The sequence below is a fragment of the Acipenser ruthenus genome, chromosome 24 (assembly GCF_902713425.1).
Source record: "Acipenser ruthenus chromosome 24, fAciRut3.2 maternal haplotype, whole genome shotgun sequence".
Taxonomy (NCBI): Eukaryota; Metazoa; Chordata; class Actinopteri; order Acipenseriformes; family Acipenseridae; genus Acipenser; species Acipenser ruthenus.
Window position 1 is genome coordinate 22832483 of NC_081212.1, and position 19231 is coordinate 22851713.

Genomic DNA, 19231 nt, shown 5'->3' on the forward strand with positions numbered 1-19231 from the left:
TACACACAAATCGTCTGTATTTTGTCCCCAAAACCCGCCTTGCAGAATAGCAGGTTGCTGCAAATTAGTGTGTTTTAGAATTCTGTTTGATGGCTCAGGAAAATAACAAAGAGGATCTATAGCAAACATAATTTACCACAGTAAATTGTTACCTTTTCATTATGTATAACTGAAAGTGCAGTATTACTAATATTGTAATAAAATGCAACGTACATTATTGGTCTGTATTACTAATACAGATACGTGTATCGTATTTAAACATTAGTGCATAAGGTATTACGTAGTGCAATGAATAAAAAGGCTACCAAACCTGAAAAAACAACACATCAATTCAGTAAATTCTTATTGACTATCCTACTGAACAGACTTAACGATCCTGAAGATTGCGTTCACAAAGAATTGTTTACGGAACACGGTACATCATCAGACAGCACTATCCTCTGGGTAGAGCAGTGCATTCATTAATCCTTCCTGTTTAGAATAATGATTTTTTTTTCCTGCAGTGCCAACAGAATTATTCTTTTGTTGCAATGTTCTGATGATGTACTTCCTTGAGTAAACTGTTTTTACGACGTGATAAAGACTATTAGTGAGAGCATTATTTGTCAAATCGTCATATTTTTCACTGTTTTCTTTTTTTTTTTGCCGTGCGGTCGTGTGTGGCTTTCTGTCCTCTACACTCCGTGTCACGAATGTGCAAATTGAATCTCACTCTCCCAACCCCCTTGATGTTTTGCCATTTAACTTACCTTAAACAGGATCACAACATTTTTATTATCGGGTTTAAATTGCCAATCACAATTCTGACAGGAAACTATTCAAAATATGTATCAAATTATAATTATTCACCGCTATTGTAAAATATATGATTTTTCATATATTAAAAAAAAAAAAGTACATTTAAAAAGTAGAAGTCCGACTCATTTTCAGCTATTGAAATATATAGATAGATAGATAGATAGATAGATAGATAGATAGATAGATAGATAGATAGATAGATAATGCACACATGTTATTTTATGTAATTCTTACCAGATCGAGTTTTTTATTTTGTGTTGTAGAGCACTAGCCTCGGCCCCTTGCAGCCCCGAAACGAGGGCTGGCAAAGCCCCTATCCCCGGGCTCGGCTTCTGGTGTTGTTGATCAGGTTGTTGTTGATCCTCAGCCATCATGATGATAAGATTCAAGTGATGAGGAGGAGGGGATCTTTAACAAGTAGGCCTCAACCTGGACCTCGAGTAAACAACTCTTCCCCGGCTATGGCACATCACGGACCGACTTGTTTACTATCGTTTTGGATCAGCCTTGAAACAAAATGCTGAAACGTTTGTAACCATGTCTATTGGGGTGATATAAAATGTTTAAAAAAGGATAAAAACACCGCTCGCTCCAGATTCCGCTGCAGCCGAGAGCAAGTCGCACTACAGCTGCTACCGCTGCTGGCAGACAGTACGCCGATAGCGCAGGCGCACTGCGTAACTGGAAACTGAGCAGCAACATTACAAAAGCAAACAGAGAGGGGAGTGGGGAGTAGTGGTGGGCACATTCATATTGTGCAGTCGCACTGAGTCATTCGTGTTTACAACCAAAATGATGCACGATTCATCGGTCACTACTGCCACATGTCCACCTCAAAAATGTAACGTTAGTGGAGATTGCAGGTGTCAGTGTGATGGTGTCTATTATTAAAACCGCTACAGTATAAAAACAAAAACATAAAATGACTAATTATAACAACAAAGGTGTATATTGCTCACATCAAGTATCATGCATATACTGAATTTCGCTCGATGCATTTTGTTTGAGGACCTTTAAAATAAAAATGAGGAGCAGGGTTGCAATTCTTGAGGCTGGAATGTCTGTCCCTTGAATCCATGATGCGCCTAAACTGTCCTGCAGGGAGCGCTATTCAGTTGAATTTTAGGAAAACTTCCCTTTTTATCAAACGGTCTTACGATATCTGTGATGTATTTAGAATTATGCTAAATGTTAATTATTATAAATCAGATACCTTTGTCAAACAAAACTGCAAGAACCAGATGTTGCATTTGTATATTGTTCATGTAAATAATGCACCGTGGTATCTCACCCCAACCATATTTAGCACAGAGGCTGTGTGGTCCAGTGGTTAAAGAAAATGGCTTGTAATTAGGAGGTTCCCGGTTTAAATCCCACCTTAGCCACTGATTCATTGTGTGAGCAAGTCATTTAACCTCTTGTACTCCGTCTTTCGGGTAAAACGTAATTGTAAGTGACTCTGCAGCTGATGCATAGTTCACACACCCTAGTCTCTGTAAGTCGCCTTGGATAAAGGCGTCTGCTAAATTAATAAATAACAGATGCTGGGCATTTATTATTTTATTACCTGATCAAACCCGTAATAAACTAGTACATGTAAATCACAAGTAGGCATGGTATTGAACCAGTGCATGACTAGTAAATTGATTTATTAAAATTCAATACCATAAGAAAATAGACATTAACCTCGGGTAACACTTCTTTAATGGCCCCTTGTGTGAGAACCTTTGTAGCAAGGTGTTTATTGAGTAAAGTATGTCATCTTTTTGGAAGAAATGCAGGCCAGTTGCCATTTGCTTTGTCGCGAGAGTTTCTTGCTGAACAATGTGGGTTTGGTGACGTCTAAGGCTGTGAACAGTTTTTGTGGTTTCCAAGCAACGTTGACGCGGTTTTTCTATGCACCAAATAATGGCGGAAACAAACAGGAGATCGACCCTGCAAAAGGTAAATATTTTAAAAACGCAATATATAAATATATTCAGCTAAACTTCACCAGTAAGCTTGATTTACGTTAACGGAGTTATGTCGGTTAAATAGTCGTTTTGATAATGTTCAAACAAATCAATCATACATGACTACCACTGTACTGTAAAAACATTTCGTTGAAACATGGCACTTGTCTTTGTGTCGTTCTGCTTTATCTGGAAGCATTGCTATTTCAAAAATAATATTTGTGTTTGTTATTCTGCTTTATTTATGTTTCATCGGTTTAGAACGTGTTGAAAACATAATTTGGAATAATTCTTTTCATTTCTGGATTAAATTAAGAGATGTAGTTTGGTCTGGGTTCTGCTTGGAACAGCAGTCGCAGTTCATCGTGCTTTCACAGTCATGCTATTCCTTTGAGTTTCAAGTACAATTTCTATCTATTTACACTTGTAAATTAATTCATATTTGTGCCAAGCAGCAGTTATCTGTAATTTCCAACAGCTGTCATTTGCCATATTTTAAAAGGAAACTAAAAGAAATCAAACATTTGCCACCCATCTTTTGGCCTTTTCCCAGGTGCAAACTGCTTTGTGTCTGTTAACTTGTGTTTTTCAGTAAGCTTCCCAAACAGCTACAGCTAAAATACACTTAATATTCAACATAATTGCTTCTGTTCCTCTTTCTCTTGAACACTAAACAAGACCAATGTATTTATTCATTTATACATGAATATACTGTTATCTAGCATTATGTAAATGTGCACATGCTTTGTACATGTTTATGTACCCTGTATGCCATCTGAATGCATCAGCTATAAAGGGGAATGTATCCAATCTTTATATTTAGGGAACATTACGTTACATTTGTTTAATTTTTTTCACCCTTTTCTGTGCCCTTGGGTAAAGAAACCTTTGTCTGCCAGGACTGAAAACTCTGTGTCTACCAGATCTCTTAGTCGACCTACATCAGCGCCAGTAAAGAAACCACCACAAGCAGATTTGCTGGCCAAGGAAGAAGAATACAAGTAGGAAAATAGCATTTTGAACCAGTTTCAGTTGTGAAACATGTAATATCGTTACAGTATTTCATGCAACTTGTTAGTTTATTTAAAAATATCTCCATTTAATTAAGGTAATAACTTTGTTCATTTTCCAGACGTCTAAATGCAGAGCTGGAAGCGAGGACAGCTGAACTGGTTCGTCAAGCTGAAGAAGTCATGGTAAGAAGTGAAGGCGTGAATGAGATGGTTTAGTTACCTCTTCATATTTAAAGGAGATTTACAGTGAAGATTATAATAATATGCTAATACCTGTTTCTTTGTCCTCCAGAGGGAACAAGAGGAAGTACTGTCAAGACCAGTTTCTTCCCATCTTGATGTTGGCTTCGAAGATGACGATGAGGATTTCAAGTAATGAATCTGATATAATTTACCAAAGCATAATGATTATGATAAGACATTTTAAGTATGTCGGATTAAACCCAGGTCACAAATCCTGATGAAAATAGAAAATTAACATTACTCACAACTAGGAAAAAAAAAAATATATATATATCTTTTTTTTTTGTGTGTGTGTGATCCTTCAGCTGTGAGGACCACTTATTCTTGGGCGGACCCTCAGTCAGTGTAGGAAACAGATGTGTGTCAACTGCCTGCCTTTGAGTCTGTTTGTCTGGCTTATTTTGAAGGGCCAAGGCTTTCGGATGCCAGGAAGGCCTACATCATTGAGTTTAGACAGGGTGTGAGATTAAGTGGAAAATCTAGCAAAATATATGATTTTTTTCATATTTGTGATTTTTTTCATAAATCTTGCCAGTGATTTTTATTTTTTTCTAGTAAAACTGTTTTGTCATAATTGTATTTCTTTTATATCTCCATTTATATTATATTTGTGTTTAGATTATGAGGCTATGTTTACAGAACCCGAATTGAACGAGAATTGTTTTGAGATGAAAATACAATATGGTTTCCGTAACCCATATATATACAATTTGGAAAATATGTTTATCTAAGGCAGTGTTTTTTTTTATAGGCAGTATAGGATAATTTACACATATAATATTTCTGTAGTAATTTCTTCTAAGCTTTGTCAAAGCCTGTCCTCAAATTTTAAATGTATTTTTTTTTATTTTTTATCCAGAAATCTGTTTCATTCTGATGTCCCAAGCATAAAGTCTATGAAACAACCCAGTGCAAAGGTATATAATATTTACTGTTTAATATACTTCTTAAGATACAGTACTCTGCATGTGTAAGGAGGGACAAAAAACTATAAAGAATTGGCTGTCGTCCGTCCAAGAGGGTAAATCATACCTGCTAGTGTGAAATCCCAGATAAAAACAGACATATGAGCCCATAAAACACATAGCACATATTAATAACAGTATTAAGAGTGACTGTCATAGTTGCAAATGTCGGAAGAGCAAGTCTATGAAAGTAGCCCTTTGTTTTTAAAACAGAGCTCATTTAATTGCATTATTGTGAGTTTAACATAAACTAAATTAAGTGTATTGAAGACATTCTTTTTGAATACATTAATATGCACAACTTCATTTTTAATATGTTTCTAATTCAGTATTAGAATTGTACTATATTTCTATTTTTCACAGGTTATGGGTGAACAAGTTATTATATTTATCAGTGATTTAGTTATAAGCTATTTATAAAAATAATAATACTATATATTATACTGTATATTCTTTTACTATATGATTGTTTTAATATCGATAGTAAGAATCTTAGTCATCCAGATTATATGAAGGGCACTTGATATTTGGAGAAACCTTGTTCCTTGTCCCTAGCAATAATAGTACAGTATGAGAAATCTTTTTCCCATGGGCAGGCATTGAACAAGACCAACTCAAAGCCTACAGGTCAGAACAGACCACCATCAGGAAACAAAATCAAGAAAGTATCAAAGTGAGTGTTTTGTTTTTGTTTTTTTCCCAATATCTAATAAAGCAGGATTTAAATGTATAGCTTATTGTTTTACCCAATACAGGTAGTAAAATGAGCTAGGCATGCTTTCCTTTTACAGTATTTCTCTACTGTAATATAGTGCTATTCAACTATCTTTAAAAATGAACTAAACTACAAATATGTTGTTAAAACAAAACAAAACTTACATTGCAAAAAAACACAGAGCAATAAATATGAATACAAATGTGACCCCATAAGCAACAAAGAGAACCATAAAGGCTTCACCAGACTCTGAGACAAGGAGTCCTTATTAATAAAAACGCAGAGCAGTTTGAATATGGTCCTGTTTGATAGGGAGAGGAATGTGGGGTATTTCCTGCTCTCCTACTTAGTTCCGTGTCTCCTAAAGTTATCTTTTGTTGAAAATGTTAATATTTAAAATGTTGGCATTTCAGTATAAATGTACAATTCAAGTGAATGGCCTTTGTAGAGCAGACGTAGTTCATTTCTTGAGTTTGGTAAGATCATAGCTTGATTTTGTACAAAAATATGTGATATTTGACTGTAGAAATGATAGTCCGAGAAGAAATACTGAACTCAATAAGATGTAAAGTGTAGTTCTGACTGTGTTGTTGGTAATTGATTTATGCAAATAATAAACTATTTTTATGTGGTTCTTTTTGTCTTAACCTTTTAGGATTTCCCTCTGCATCTAATAATACATTTAAAAAAACCCATTTCTAAATTTTTAAAAAATCCCCAGATTTCTTGTAGCTTCATACCAGTTGAGACAAGAGTCTACCTTAATTTTGTATGGCTCAGGTTTAAACTTATTAGCTTTGATGCTAATAAACATTTTTTTGTTATCAATGTGTTAAAAAAAGCACAGCTAGATTAGCCAGTGTTAGTAGATGGTGCATTTCATTTAAGGAACAGTTAACTTTACTTGGGAGCAAGAATTACACTGAGACAAAAAATGATTTAGAAAAAAAGAGGTTTGTATGTATTGTGATTCACCACTACATTGCTTTACCTAACCACAGCCCACACAAAGTGAGTGATTTATTTTTACAAAATCCAGAACGGCAGAAATACATACTGCTGATGATGTAGCAGTCCTTGAGGACTTTGCTGATTTCTCCCTGGCAAAGACCATTAACAAAATTGAGGGACAACTAGAGGAAGATGCCATAGCTGACGATGCAGAGGATGATGTCATACCCAGTGTTGGCATTGAAATGGGCTCGGGTATGTATTTCTTTGGCATTATTGCAGTATTCCCTTCAGTTCATCCATTCACAATGCAGAAAGCTTTGTTATGATTTATGAGAGTTTACTTAAAGTAATTTCTTGGAATAGAATATACTCTATGTCCTATCAGAAAATTGCGCATCTAGTTTGAAAAATGTATACAAAATAAGAAAAAAAAAGCATAAATTCCATTAAAATTTACAGAGGCTCAGATTCGATTTCTTAAAGCAAAGCTGCGAGTCATGCAAGAAGAACTCAACAGGCTTGCTCACGAGATTAACAAGAAGGTAAGACAGAACTTCCAAGTTAAACCCGTCTTCATGTTCATTTGTCCTGTTTTTTTATTCATTGATTAGATCTAATTCTAAAACCAAAAACCTAATAATACCTAGAAGACATCCTCTTAAAGACATAATAACCAAAGTTTGAAGTCACAATTGGCAGGACAATTTGGCTTCACCCTCCAAAGGGAAAATCAAGTGAATTTTAAAGAACTCTAACTGAGAAAACTCTACTCAGTTCAGTGAGCATACACAATGGGAGGGGATATTAGTGCATAGCCTTAATAGTTAAGTTAAAAAAAGAACAAAAAGTGATATATATATATTTTAGCTCAAAGAGCCAGCTGCCCAACGTTGCGATATGTTGTACATATCATTCTCAAGGGAACATGTGTGAATCAAAGCATTGGAGGTATTTATAGGTTTTTGACGGCATGACAACTACTTGTTATTGTTTATATTAAAATCCATGATTCTTACATGATGTAATGGTGTTCTATATATTGTATCATTTTTACTTTAAATCTGTATGCATTCTAATTAACAGTATTTTATATAAACTTGTGTTATAATGCAATGCTGGCTCTGAGGATCAGCCTTGATTTGGCCTCCCTAGCACATCAGCATGCACAACTTTTGAATTAATTTAGTTTTATTTATTTATTTAAATTTTATATATTTATTGGAGTTAATTAGTTCATTCTTTTCTGTTGAGTCCCGCTGGCATAATTGTGTTCAGTCTAGTTATCCATTTACTTTCTTTTATTCTTCTATAATGTATGTCGCATTGTCTAATTTTTGCTGCTCTAATACTACAAACTTTACATCATTTATGTCATGCTCTTGACTAGTGAAGTGCTGCACTATTTTTTTTTAAGATTGTAATTGTATCTTCTTTAGGATGATGAGAACAGCAGTTTAAGCAGCAAAGTCAAAGAGCTGGAGGAAGACCGGTCCAGGTTGCAGCGAACAGCAAATATTCAGCAAACCCAGATTGACAAATACAAAACTTTAGCAGAGGACAGCAACAGAAAATGTGATGGATTACAGCAACAGCTCACTGCTTTGCAGAAGGTATACCATTTTAGAAAAGAGGTGTTTGTATGACTTCAAAAACATTTTAGATGGAAAATGTTGAATCACTTCATGCAAGTTTACTGTGAGATGACAGGCTGTAGATGCACATTGAGAAAACACAAGAGAACCTCTTTTATCCAATGTCCTCTCTTACTTGGATTGTAAACATTGCATTAGCTTAGAGCAGTTTGAATGAAAAGGGTTGTACCGTGAGCACTTGTCAAGGTCCCCATTCTGTTTTTCTCATTCTGTGTGATTATCTGTGTTGCACACGCCTCTCTCTCTGACTAGGGTGCTTTTTACTAGGTACAATCCCTGATATTTGTTTTCATGTTCTGAGTGGTCATGTATCTTGGATTCATATGCCCTTGTGATGGATTCATATGCCCTGTGTTCTAGGAAGCGCTTCATTTTAGAGAGCATAGACAACTGTTAATGAGAGCTGAAATAAAAACCTTGAGAGAAGGATGCCTGGCATGGCCTCATTTAATATGATTAGCTTGGCTCTGTAAACTGAACCCCTGCTGCAGCTGGTGATAACGCAGCACTTCTGCTTGTGACGGATATCTTTGGAATTCAGAGAAATCCCTGGCTGTTGTTGCCCTAGCTTTGACATAGGGTGGGGCAATGGATCCAACACCAGGTTCCACTTGAGTATTACCCCTGGGGTGGGGTGAAGGGGGTGGGGTGCATACTATTTTTGCAGATTTGCATTGCACATGTCACTGGTTATTTAATTATGAAGCTATTCATCTTTGGTTACCATTTTTAACATTTCACAATAGCATTATATGGTACCTGTGCTTGCAGCGTCTTTGGAATGGGCGTGGACACAGAGTCATTGATCATTACTAAGTGCTAAATCAATGTCATGTTTTACACCATGCAATGGAAATTAAGCATGTGCCTTTGGTTTAATAACTGTGTGGCTGATCGTGCTTAATGTGCTATTTCCTATTATCACTGCAGTTTAAGCAACACTGAATTAATACATGTTTTTTGATATTGCACAATAGAACATAATTAAAAGCAGATTAAAAAATAAGCTTCAGCTACTATTTTAAGTACTAATAAGAAAATATACATGTGTATTATTGAAGTTCCATGAAACGGTACATAATATTTTATTAAATTTAAACTAAGAATTAAAACCATGCAATATTGTGGCATCAAACATATGCCAGCTTATTTTAGTTGTGTTCATCAGTCAGATTCATATTGTTTCAGCTTCACATCTTTTCCATGCAGGATCATTAACTTTAAAAAGAGCTGCTTTCATAAAATTGTTACTGCATGTTTAATCTTGATGCACTTTGTTTACAGGCCCTTTTAAAAACGTACAGTGAGTGGTGTTTTAGATATGATATGCTTTTTACAGTTGTGTGTTTTGATGTTCTTATCAATGCAGACTTTACCAAACAAACACATTTTTAATTGCACAATACTCTTTCTTTGATATTCCGTTATCTTTAAGGAAGCAGACTAATGAGTGTATATATGCTGATCTATTAGTATCCAGGTTAGAGGAAGGTTTTTAAAATGATTTGTTTTGGAGAGGGTAAAAAGAGATTCACTGCATGAAGTACAGTACACAACAGTGGGTGAAATTTGTTCCAGTACAACATCCCCTTACAAAAAAAAAAAAAAGTTTTAAACCACAAAACAACCAATATTTCAGAATGCAGGTGTTATTAAAAAAAACAGCAGTTCACTTTTGAAGAGAAATTATAAAGTTTTCTTTCTTCCTGTTTTAGCCCTTTTGAACTTTTTAGTGTTGTGGCATTAACGCAGACAGTCAAAGTGAAAGAAATGTTGTCGCTCTCGTTGTCCAGTATGTTACCTCTGTAATATTCAGATCTTTTACTCTAGTCGTAAGTTATTCCTGTTGTTTTTTAAATCCAGTTTCAGTATATTTCCTAAAATGCTTTTGGTAGGTCCTCTTTTTTTGTTTTTAAAAATAATTAAGTGAAAGAACCAATGGTCAGTTCCTCAACGTACACACTTTTCTAACACTGCTGATGTAACCACTTGTACAATTGTTTTCTGTCCTGTTTTGTGTATCAATAGGAACTGGAAGGACTGAAGAGAGTACAAAAGCAGACAGTGACCAATCACAGCACCACTGAGGTGCGTCTGAACCGAGCAGTAGAAGAGGCAGAAAGATACAAAATGGAACTGAACAAAATGAAGCAAAGCAGCAAGGTATTTCAGATGTAAATGTCACCTATACATTTTTTTTATAGTCTCAGTTATCCTAAACTAGTTTAATTTCATACAGTACTGAAATCAAAACCAGAAATGTATCATAATATACTGCAACAGAGTTGTCTGATTGGTAAGAAAAGTTGTGATGGTATATTGAGGCAAGCAAATATACTATTGTGAAAAGGCTGCTTTGACACATTTAGATATGGACACAAACAAGTAACCAACCACAACTAGTATAATCTTGATTTGTTTTTATGAACACACACAAAGGGTCGGGTTATGTTGGCTTCCTACTGTATATCCACAACAAAAGCCACTTGCTGAGGAGACACCCAGGCTTCAATTGCTGGAGTGGTCCTTTAGGTCGAAGTTGAGGTACATTAGCAGAGATTTGTGGATTTATCTTGCATAGCACGACACCTAGACAAAGAATAAAGTCTTATGTGTAACATATATTACTAGATGTGTTACATATTTGTGTTCAAATGTGGGAACACTGCTGATCTTGCATATGCCCAGTGCTGAAGGCCTTTCTTATTAAAGTTCTATGATTGCAGGTTTTAAGCAGTTTCATTTTTTGTCATTGTCTGTATACACAGCATAGGGCCGTTTCATGAAAATGAGTTGTTACACTGATATGTCTATATTAGACAAATGGGGCTATCTAAATACACACATGTTTGATCATCAAAAAGTATTGAACTGCCAGTAATTTGATGTTGGTGATTTAGTTAGGAGTCAGTTGGATTGTATGCAGTATTTTTCAGAAGAGTTACCTTTAGATGGGATTCCTTAGCCCTGTAAATTGCTCTTAAAATCCAGGGGTGGTGTTTCCTGAAGGGATAAACCCCGTATCTAATGTTACAAATGTTACATTTTCAGTTTATGGCCCTTGGTAGTTAGTCACTCACCCAACATTGTATACTCTTATCAAGACAATAATAATAATAATTTATTCAATTTTGTTTAAAGGATTCTGCCAGTCTGGAGCATCAGAAAATAGAACAGCTAAAGGCAGAAAATAAGAAGCTGGAGAAACAGAAAACAGAATTGATGACAGGATTTAAGAAACAACTTAAACTCATAGACATTTTAAAAAGACAAAAGGTAAGGAAGGCTAATTAGGAGTGTCACAGTCCGTGAAATCCTGAAAGATTTGTTAGGTGGGTGAGTGCTAGTGCGTCAGCATACATTACTGACAGACATGTTTGCTGTCCTCTAGAGGGGAATGCAACAATGGCAAGGTATAAATGAAGAGGGTTCATTTTGTAGTGCTAAATAAGGTTGACTTACCCACTCTTTTCTCATGGTCAACCCAGTTTTCAAATATGGGTTATCATGAAAATAATGCTTTCAGTACAATCTTACTGAAATAGCATTACAGACTACAGGGACAAAATCCCCAACCTTAATGTTTACACTTGAGCATGGGGTAAATGTAATACTTCAGATAACTTTTTATTGAAATGTTAATACAGGTTCTATTATATTGGCAACTATCCAGCTACCCCAAGGGTGGAGGTAAAGTAAAGGTCTAAGCATGAGGTGTAAAATACATTTCACCTGTTTTTTGTTTTGCTTTTTTACAGATGCACATTGAAGCTGCCAAGATGCTCTCTTTTACTGAAGAGGAATTTATGAAAGCCCTGGAATGGGGAAAATCATAGTGTACGACATGACTACAACTCATTAAACAGGATCTGATCAAAAATAAATAAACCTTGACTTTGAAGTGGTGTACACTAGAATGCATTTTGTCCTGAAATAAACCACACATGGCAACTTGTATTTCAGAAATGACACTGTGATGTGATTCCTGAAAATTTCAGTTGCCGTTTAAAACTAGAATGCAGCTTCTAAACTTTATTTCATAGAAGTAGAATATATCATCTGACATTCAGTTACTAATCGTTTGTGCTCTTTTTACTTTGTGCTTTGCATTATTAAAACATTTTACAAACCTCACAATTGTTTTTTTTCTCATAGTAATTAAAACAATCTCAATCAAAAATGCAACAGGTGGACTCCTTTTTAAGTATTACTAGGTGAAATAAAAAACAGAGCAATCGGGCAGGTTAGCAACAGTGGGATGGGCAGCTGTTTCAGCCAAGCCGATCGACCTGAAAGAAACGGGGGGGGGGGGGGGGGGGGGGGTTGGACAATAATTACAACCATTTCCCTAAGTATTCTTTTCAATGTCAGATACTGCATATCTTTGCACTGAGTGTAATAAAAATTGGATCGACACCTCTCACTGTCTTCAGTGCTGAAAGTGTAACTTAATATGTTTTAAAATGTTTTATTTGATAACATACTGTAAATACAGCTATTAATTATGTATTATACAGTAATGATTCACAAATATAGAATGAAAAAAATGCCTAATAGAGCTTTAAAAACTCCAATACAAAAATGCAGCACTCCTCTTTCTCTCCTGTCCCCACTCTATTTGCGGGTACTTGCTGCCACCCCCCCCCCCCCCTACACAAAGTAGAAATGATCAGGTTCACTCTGAGGTTTGTGCTTTGTTCCCTATATTTTTTCGTTGCGATTTGTACTAAGATAGTACAGAGCTAAAGAATTAAGCAGTACAGAATTGAGCTGAAGCAGTACAGAATTAAGAACTACATTCTCAAGTTCATTGCAACTGAGCAAATGGTATTAAAGTCAGAATAACCCATATGCTCATTTACCGTTAGTAAAAACAAACAAAATGTGTATTTCTTAAATGTTTTATTAATAACCTCACATAGAAAGGACACACAGTAAAGCTTTTTTAAATTACTGCTATATAAAAACAGATTTAATAAGGACAGTCAAGGTAAACATTTAATATAGTTAATAATATTTAGCTAATTATATAAACAAAAGAAAAATACAAGCTTTGTGAAATAACATTTTAATGTAAATCAAACTGTGAGACAGATTATTGCACAAGACTGACATCTAGTGGCATGCATAAAACAATGCTTGTTACTCATGCATTATTTGTAATCCCAACCATCATCTGAAAAATCTACGTTGCTCTTTTGGAAATTCATTCGAAAGTCTTCATCAAAAAGGTTAAGGTCTTCATCACCTTTGAATATACCCTGAAAAAAGAACATTTGAAAGTGTAAATGCATCACTAGTCAGAAAGAAGTCTCAGTAGTTCATTAGCTAACCTGTATCTAGACATAATGTACACAAATAATCACAATGCTGCACTGTACTTTGTGTTGCTGCAGCCTGTCACAATAGCTGTGAGCCTGTATTTTAGTCTTCATTTACAAGACTAAAGGAATATTACTGTGGTCCAATATGCAAACATTCAATTGGTAGGTACCTCCTGTATGTATGCATCAACAAAATCAAAATAGAGCACCCGGAGGTGCTGTCGATAGTTCTCTATAAAATAAAAATTCTCACACTGCCTCCATATACATCTAGATACTGATACTCCCCATAACTGAACTACGGAATGTTCTTGGTAAGTTTCTTCACATTTGAAAATTGAGCCGTCTCTGATCACTGGGGCCAATCTGTGACATAGACAACATGGACACCCACTTTGTCACAAATCATCCCCACTAATCATAGCCTGACCCATAAGTGGTTCTCTAGATATGTATAAAACTAGTGTATCAAACATACAGACGGATGTCCGTCTCCAATATATCCCTCATGGTATCTCTATTTAGGGACAATTCTGCTTTGCTGAGGGTGCTTATCTTCTCACCTTAGGTAGATAACCAAGCAATTTAGTAGCATGTTGTTTGAGGAGTTTCTGCCTTTCTTCCTCAATGATTTGATGGCGGATGGCATCCCTTCTTTGTTCCATTTCTCTTTCTGCGAGTTCACGCTCCTGTATAGCAAGAAGAAACCACATATCAAAAACAAAAACATTAACTTTTAAAAAAAAGTTTTAACAGTGGATCTGCTAACACTAATGCACTTTATGTTGTAGACACACTTACATTTCAATTATATGAAATGTTTTCAGCCGTACAGTAATATAATTATTCCAAAATACCAGGTCTAGTTAAAAGATTCCCTACAGAAGATGATTACTCCCGCTTTAAAACACAAAGACCCTTTCTTACCTTGTCTGCCAGGAATTGCTGGCGTCGATCTTCGAGGAGTTTCTCCACAGCCCTGCGGTGTTCTAGTTGTTTCATTCGACGTTTTTGGGCATTCATCTGCTCAATGCGGTCATCCTCTGCAAACTTGGCCATCATCATCTGTCTAAATGCCTCCTCCTCTTCCTGCTCAACCTTCTGCCGCAGTTGTTTGAAGGCTATTTGCTCATGGTAGGTCTTCTGCATCTCCAGGCGCTGACGGATTGTTTTCTCCATTTGTTGCTTTAAAAAAAATAAAAAGTATTTCAATATTGAATTTGTATAGTTTCTTATTCTTCTAACTAAACATCATCTGACAGGTCTATACTAATAAACCTTAACCACAAACAATTATGGTTGAAGACGCAGGAAGAAGAAGCAGTTCACCCTCAGACAGTAAGGTTTGTTGTGGGGTACTTACCATTTCCTTCTGTCTTTCAGCTTCTTCTTGTTCTTCCAGGTAAAGCTCTTCTCTGACCCGATCCATTTCATCACGCTGCTGCTGCTCTTTTGCCATGTTCTCTGCGAGCTGAGATTCAAGATATTCATCATCAGTTATTACTGCATGGGGTAGATACAGTTTTAGCAGGTGCATGGTATTTTTTATGAGCATATTAAATCCTCATTTTCTAACCAGGAAAAAAAAGCTGAATTTACTACTACAAGTGGATTTAAAAACTCAACTCACTCCCAGCAACAATATTAAAAGGGATTAAGGTAATAAAGTATTCAATCTAAGTATAAGAGCCATTAACTTCATTTTGGACATTTCCATAATTATAAAACACTCAATAGTGCTAGTTTATTTTAGCATTTCTTTAATTTTAGAAAAGAGGGTTAGAAAAACAAAACAAAAAAAACTAACACAATTAGTCTTCTAAAATAGTCAAAGTAGTTAAAATGTGTACCTTGCTTTGCAGGAATTGTTTTGTCTCTTCTCTCTCTCTGACTTTGGCCATTCTATCTTCTTCCCTACGTTGCTGAAAACTGGCAAACTCCCTGATCTGTCTATTCTCCTCTTCCATTCTTTCACGCTCCAGACGCCTCCATTCTGCCTCCTGTTTCTTGAATTCTTCTATATACCTCTGAGTGGCTGTCATCTTCTCTAGCTTTAATTGTCTTTCCCTGCAAAGTAAAGAGAGTTAGGAGATGAAATTAGTAATTCCACATTTACAGTACATAATATAAGTGTACCTCCATTATTATTCGTATTGGGATCATATTTGGGGGTTAAAATAACTTTTTAACAGCTAAATACAATCAACTGAATGATTATAATAAATTAATCATCTCATAAGAAAAACATGAAGCAAAATCTAGATTTATGAAAGGGGAAAGGGCGCAACAATTGTACCTAGTTTAATTAGTCTTTTTTGGTATATTAGCCACATAATATTCTCAAGGAATTGTTGAACAAATATATGGCTATTAGTGTACTTTATATTAACTTATTGTTAAACCCCCCCTTCAACCAAAAAAAAAAAAAAAAACACAGTGTAACTTACGTTTGATCTTCGTCATAAATTTTCCTAACAATTTCATCAATCATCAGCTTCTCTTTCAAAAACTCTTCGTAAGCTTCTTGTTTCTTCCTCTCCTTCTCCTCAAGCTGCTGCTCCAGTTCCTGCTGATAGCGGACAGTCTCCTCATAGTGTCTCATCTCTTGCTTCTCCACCTCTTCTGAGGCTCTTTCATGCTCAAGCTTCATCTTGTGGGCAATTTCCGACTCTGATTTCTGAAAAATAAACAGGGCTTTCATTTAAAACACCTTTGAGAGCTTTAATCACAATTGTTATATTTTGGAAGCGGTCTTCAAGCAGAACTAAATGTGGAACAAACCACCAATTGGTAGTTTAATGTAGTGATTAGATCATTTCTTAACTGAATATTGCTGTAAAAATACTGGTACAACTGTTTTGAATCTGATTATTTTCACGTGTCCCAAATAGCCACTTACCAAATTAATTTGTAAACTAAATAGCTACAGTAAACATTTACACAAAAGCTTTTTGGCTGTTTTGTCCCAACATCTATTCTGAGGCATTGTTTAAGATACTTTGTGAGCGATTTGTAATGCACCAGGATATGTGCATGAAATGCACAAATGTGTATAAACTTACCATTTTCTCATATCTCAAAACCTCTTTCTCAGCAATCTGTGCTGCTCGCTCTCTGTTCAGATAAGCAGATTTCAGTTTGCCTTCCAATTCACGCAGTTCTATGCTGTAAAAAAACATTTAAATGCTTTAGATTCTTAAAAGCTAAAGGACAAAATTACTACATTTGTAAAATAAATAAATAAATAAATAAATAAATAAATAAAAATCCTAAAATAAATCAGTACACTAACATCATTATTAAAACCATAAAACTTATCAAGCATTGAATTACAATTAAAAAAATCCCTCCCAGTACCTTCTTAAATACTGCACTTACTCTTTATTCCTATGTATATTATATCATATTTTTTATTTGTCTTATTTAAAAAAAAACACAGTTATGGAACTACATATGGTAATATCGACATATACAATGTAAAGTCAAGCCAAATTGCTTCAATGCCACTTTTACTAAAATATGTTGGATTCCTGTACTGAGTAGTACATAGCAATAACTTGTAAAATAAATTAAATTAAATTAAATTAAATTAAATTAAATTAAATTAAATTAAACAACGTATTCTTATTTATCCCTTCTTAAGTATTTCTTTAAATACCTGTTCTCCCGCACTTGTTGTCTCATTTTTTCATCCTTCAGTTTTTCATAGCTTATCCTTGCCAGTTCTGTGGCCATTCTCTCTTCTTGCTCAAGCTGCTTTTCTTTTAGTATTCGGTCTTGCTCAGCCTAATTGAAACAGTAATAGTACATTGACACTGTTTAGGTAATAACTTTGCTCAATTGTGGCAATCCAACTATACCTACCTAACTCATTAAAACTGCGATGCCCTATTTATAATAAAAAAAGTGTAGCAATTATTATTATTATTATTATTATTATTATTATTATTATTATTATTAATACCTTATGAAGTGCTTCCTCTATTAGTGTCTCTCGCTGTTCCTCTTGGACCCTTCTAACGTATCGTTTCTTTTCAAGACGATCCTCACTCGTCAGGTTGGCCTCGAACAATCTCTCCTTGGCAACTTGTTTAATCTGGTCCTCACGAAGGATCTCCTTTCGCCTTTCCTCGGTAATCATCTTCTTTTGCTGATTGAGGGTCAAGTTACGTCGTACACTCATTGAAGCCTGAAAATATAAGAAATTATGTAGACATAATTAAAGCTAATGTTGCTATATTAATTTCCAAAAAAAAAATTTAAAATAGACCTCCCATGTCATTTCATAGTTAAAAACAAGATGCACGAGCAAAGTGTCTCTTTTGTGATGGTGTGGAGTGATCTCGTGTAGTTTCTGAGCAGAAATAGTGCAATATAATTTCAAATGAGTATGCTTTATTTTAGGTATAAATAAATAAATAAATAAATAAAATAAATAAAATAAATAAATTTTGGCACAAACAAACGCTGGGGACTGACCGGCTTGTCAGAGAATAATTACTAAACAATGAATTCAAGTTTTAAGTAGATCGTCTGCTATGTGTCAATCACGGCTTATATTGTATTATATTACTATATTTGGGTTTAGATAGTCTGTGTCAGTGACAGGCTGCCATGCTCGATATACACACAAAGTAAAAAAAAAAAACTAACATTCAGACTATCAGATTTTTCTTTTGTAAATACTGTACCCAGCTGATTTTGGTCTTTAAAAAAAAAACCTAACCCTAACAATTCCACTAAAACATGTCAATACGATTAAGTTATTTAACATAATGCAACAAAAATCCTGTAACGCGTACACTTTCAATAACAAAAAAGTCACGCTGTACTACTACTAGTCCGTACACAAAAACGAACAGACAGCCGACCCTCATTATAACACTAAAGCTAAATTATTGTGTGTATTTTTTTTTTTTAATTTACCATTATCGTTGCAAAGTAAAATAACGAATGTATCCAAACCCGTTACAATAAAAACACAATTTTAGATTGCTTCCCCTTCAGACTCCCAATAACTCCTTATTCGTCTGGTTTTTCTATGATCGTTTGTCAGTGTTGTCCGGGTAACCTGGCGCCTTTACACATCCTAATAACCTTTCTTCTGGTTGGTTACGTACCCTGAACGCTCCCGGTCACTTAGCAACAGCGTAAATAATCCTTGCAGCCCAGTGTTTGATGTCATTGCAAATAGGAACCTCGAGAAAGTTGTTTTTAGCTCACTAATTCTTTGTCCTTGTCTAAATATTGCCTACACTGTTTGTTTTGACAAAGTAATTCAAACAACCACTTGTGTACCAGGAAAGTTAACATGCAAAGCAAACACCTTTGCAATGCCATAGTGCCAGTTTATTACCCTGAAGAAAGCTGTCAAAACCATTGTCAGGTACAGTAGTGCATTGGCACTGCTATAATACCGTGTTACTGCCATGGGTAATAATACATGTCCTAGGTTATATCAAAATACCTCTGTGATGCTGTTTTATCAATGCCTCATGCCATTGACCCCTAGTACAGAGCCATTACCATTAGAATTCTATGGCAAGGGCATGCTTTATGTGTGTTATATTGAATGCATCTTGTCCTTCATACAAAATACAATGTACATGCTATTA

At 35.1% G+C, this 19231-nt stretch overlaps 3 protein-coding genes across 5 annotated transcripts in view; 1 reads left to right on the top strand and 2 right to left on the bottom strand.

Moving 5' to 3' along the window:
• Positions 1–1844, bottom strand: part of LOC131700579 (DNA-binding protein RFX7-like) — a 37363-nt gene extending 35519 nt beyond the window's left edge. The window contains exon 1 of the mRNA XM_058998754.1: positions 1033–1844. Coding sequence (XP_058854737.1) covers positions 1033–1172 — 140 coding nt within the window. The 5' untranslated portion in view covers positions 1173–1844. The remainder of the gene's footprint in view (positions 1–1032) is intronic.
• Positions 1845–2546: 702 nt separating this feature from the next.
• LOC117427944 (testis-expressed protein 9-like) lies at positions 2547–12429 on the top strand. 2 transcript variants are annotated; one of them, XR_009308430.1, is made up of 12 exons: positions 2547–2742; positions 3633–3751; positions 3883–3946; positions 4056–4135; positions 4866–4923; positions 5568–5644; positions 6726–6892; positions 7100–7182; positions 8077–8250; positions 10321–10466; positions 11434–11568; positions 12051–12429. XR_009308430.1 is itself a non-coding variant. In XM_034046350.3 (12 exons), exons 1-12 carry the CDS (start codon positions 2695–2697, stop codon positions 12126–12128), a joined length of 1218 nt encoding a protein of 405 aa, XP_033902241.3. In that variant the 5' UTR covers positions 2552–2694; the 3' UTR covers positions 12129–12429. The 2 variants fall into 2 exon arrangements, 1 of the variants encoding a protein (XP_033902241.3); XM_034046350.3 differs by having other exon boundaries at positions 2552–2742; positions 10321–10455.
• A 751-nt stretch (positions 12430–13180) lies between these two features.
• Positions 13181–18697, bottom strand: LOC117429921 (meiosis-specific nuclear structural protein 1-like). Of its 2 annotated transcripts, none has more exons than XM_058998756.1 (10): positions 18270–18289; positions 17581–17805; positions 17275–17402; positions 16679–16781; positions 16064–16293; positions 15467–15683; positions 14980–15087; positions 14544–14801; positions 14180–14305; positions 13181–13553 (listed from the first exon to the last, which is right to left on the bottom strand). In XM_058998756.1, the coding sequence occupies exons 2-10, from the start codon at positions 17797–17799 to the stop codon at positions 13446–13448; spliced, it is 1497 nt and encodes a 498-aa protein (XP_058854739.1). In that variant the 5' UTR covers positions 17800–17805; positions 18270–18289; the 3' UTR covers positions 13181–13445. The 2 variants fall into 2 exon arrangements, with proteins under 2 accessions (XP_058854739.1, XP_033905766.3); XM_034049875.3 differs by lacking the exon at positions 18270–18289 and adding an exon at positions 18543–18697 and having other exon boundaries at positions 13182–13553.
• Between the last annotated feature and the right edge of the window lie 534 nt (positions 18698–19231).

Coding starts and splice junctions, on each gene's coding strand:
- LOC117427944 (XM_034046350.3), top strand. CDS start 2,695: ATGCACCAAATAATGGCGGAAACAAACAGGAGATCGACCCTGCAAAAG. Junction 5,645..6,725: donor AAAATCAAGAAAGTATCAAA/GTGAGTGTTTTG, acceptor TACAAAATCCAG/AACGGCAGAAATACATACTG. Junction 8,251..10,320: donor AGCTCACTGCTTTGCAGAAG/GTATACCATTTT, acceptor GTGTATCAATAG/GAACTGGAAGGACTGAAGAG.
- LOC117429921 (XM_034049875.3), bottom strand. Junction 16,294..16,678: donor TTTTGAGATATGAGAAAATG/GTAAGTTTATAC, acceptor TTTATTTTTCAG/AAATCAGAGTCGGAAATTGC. Junction 15,684..16,063: donor ATTTATGACGAAGATCAAAC/GTAAGTTACACT, acceptor TTTACTTTGCAG/GGAAAGACAATTAAAGCTAG.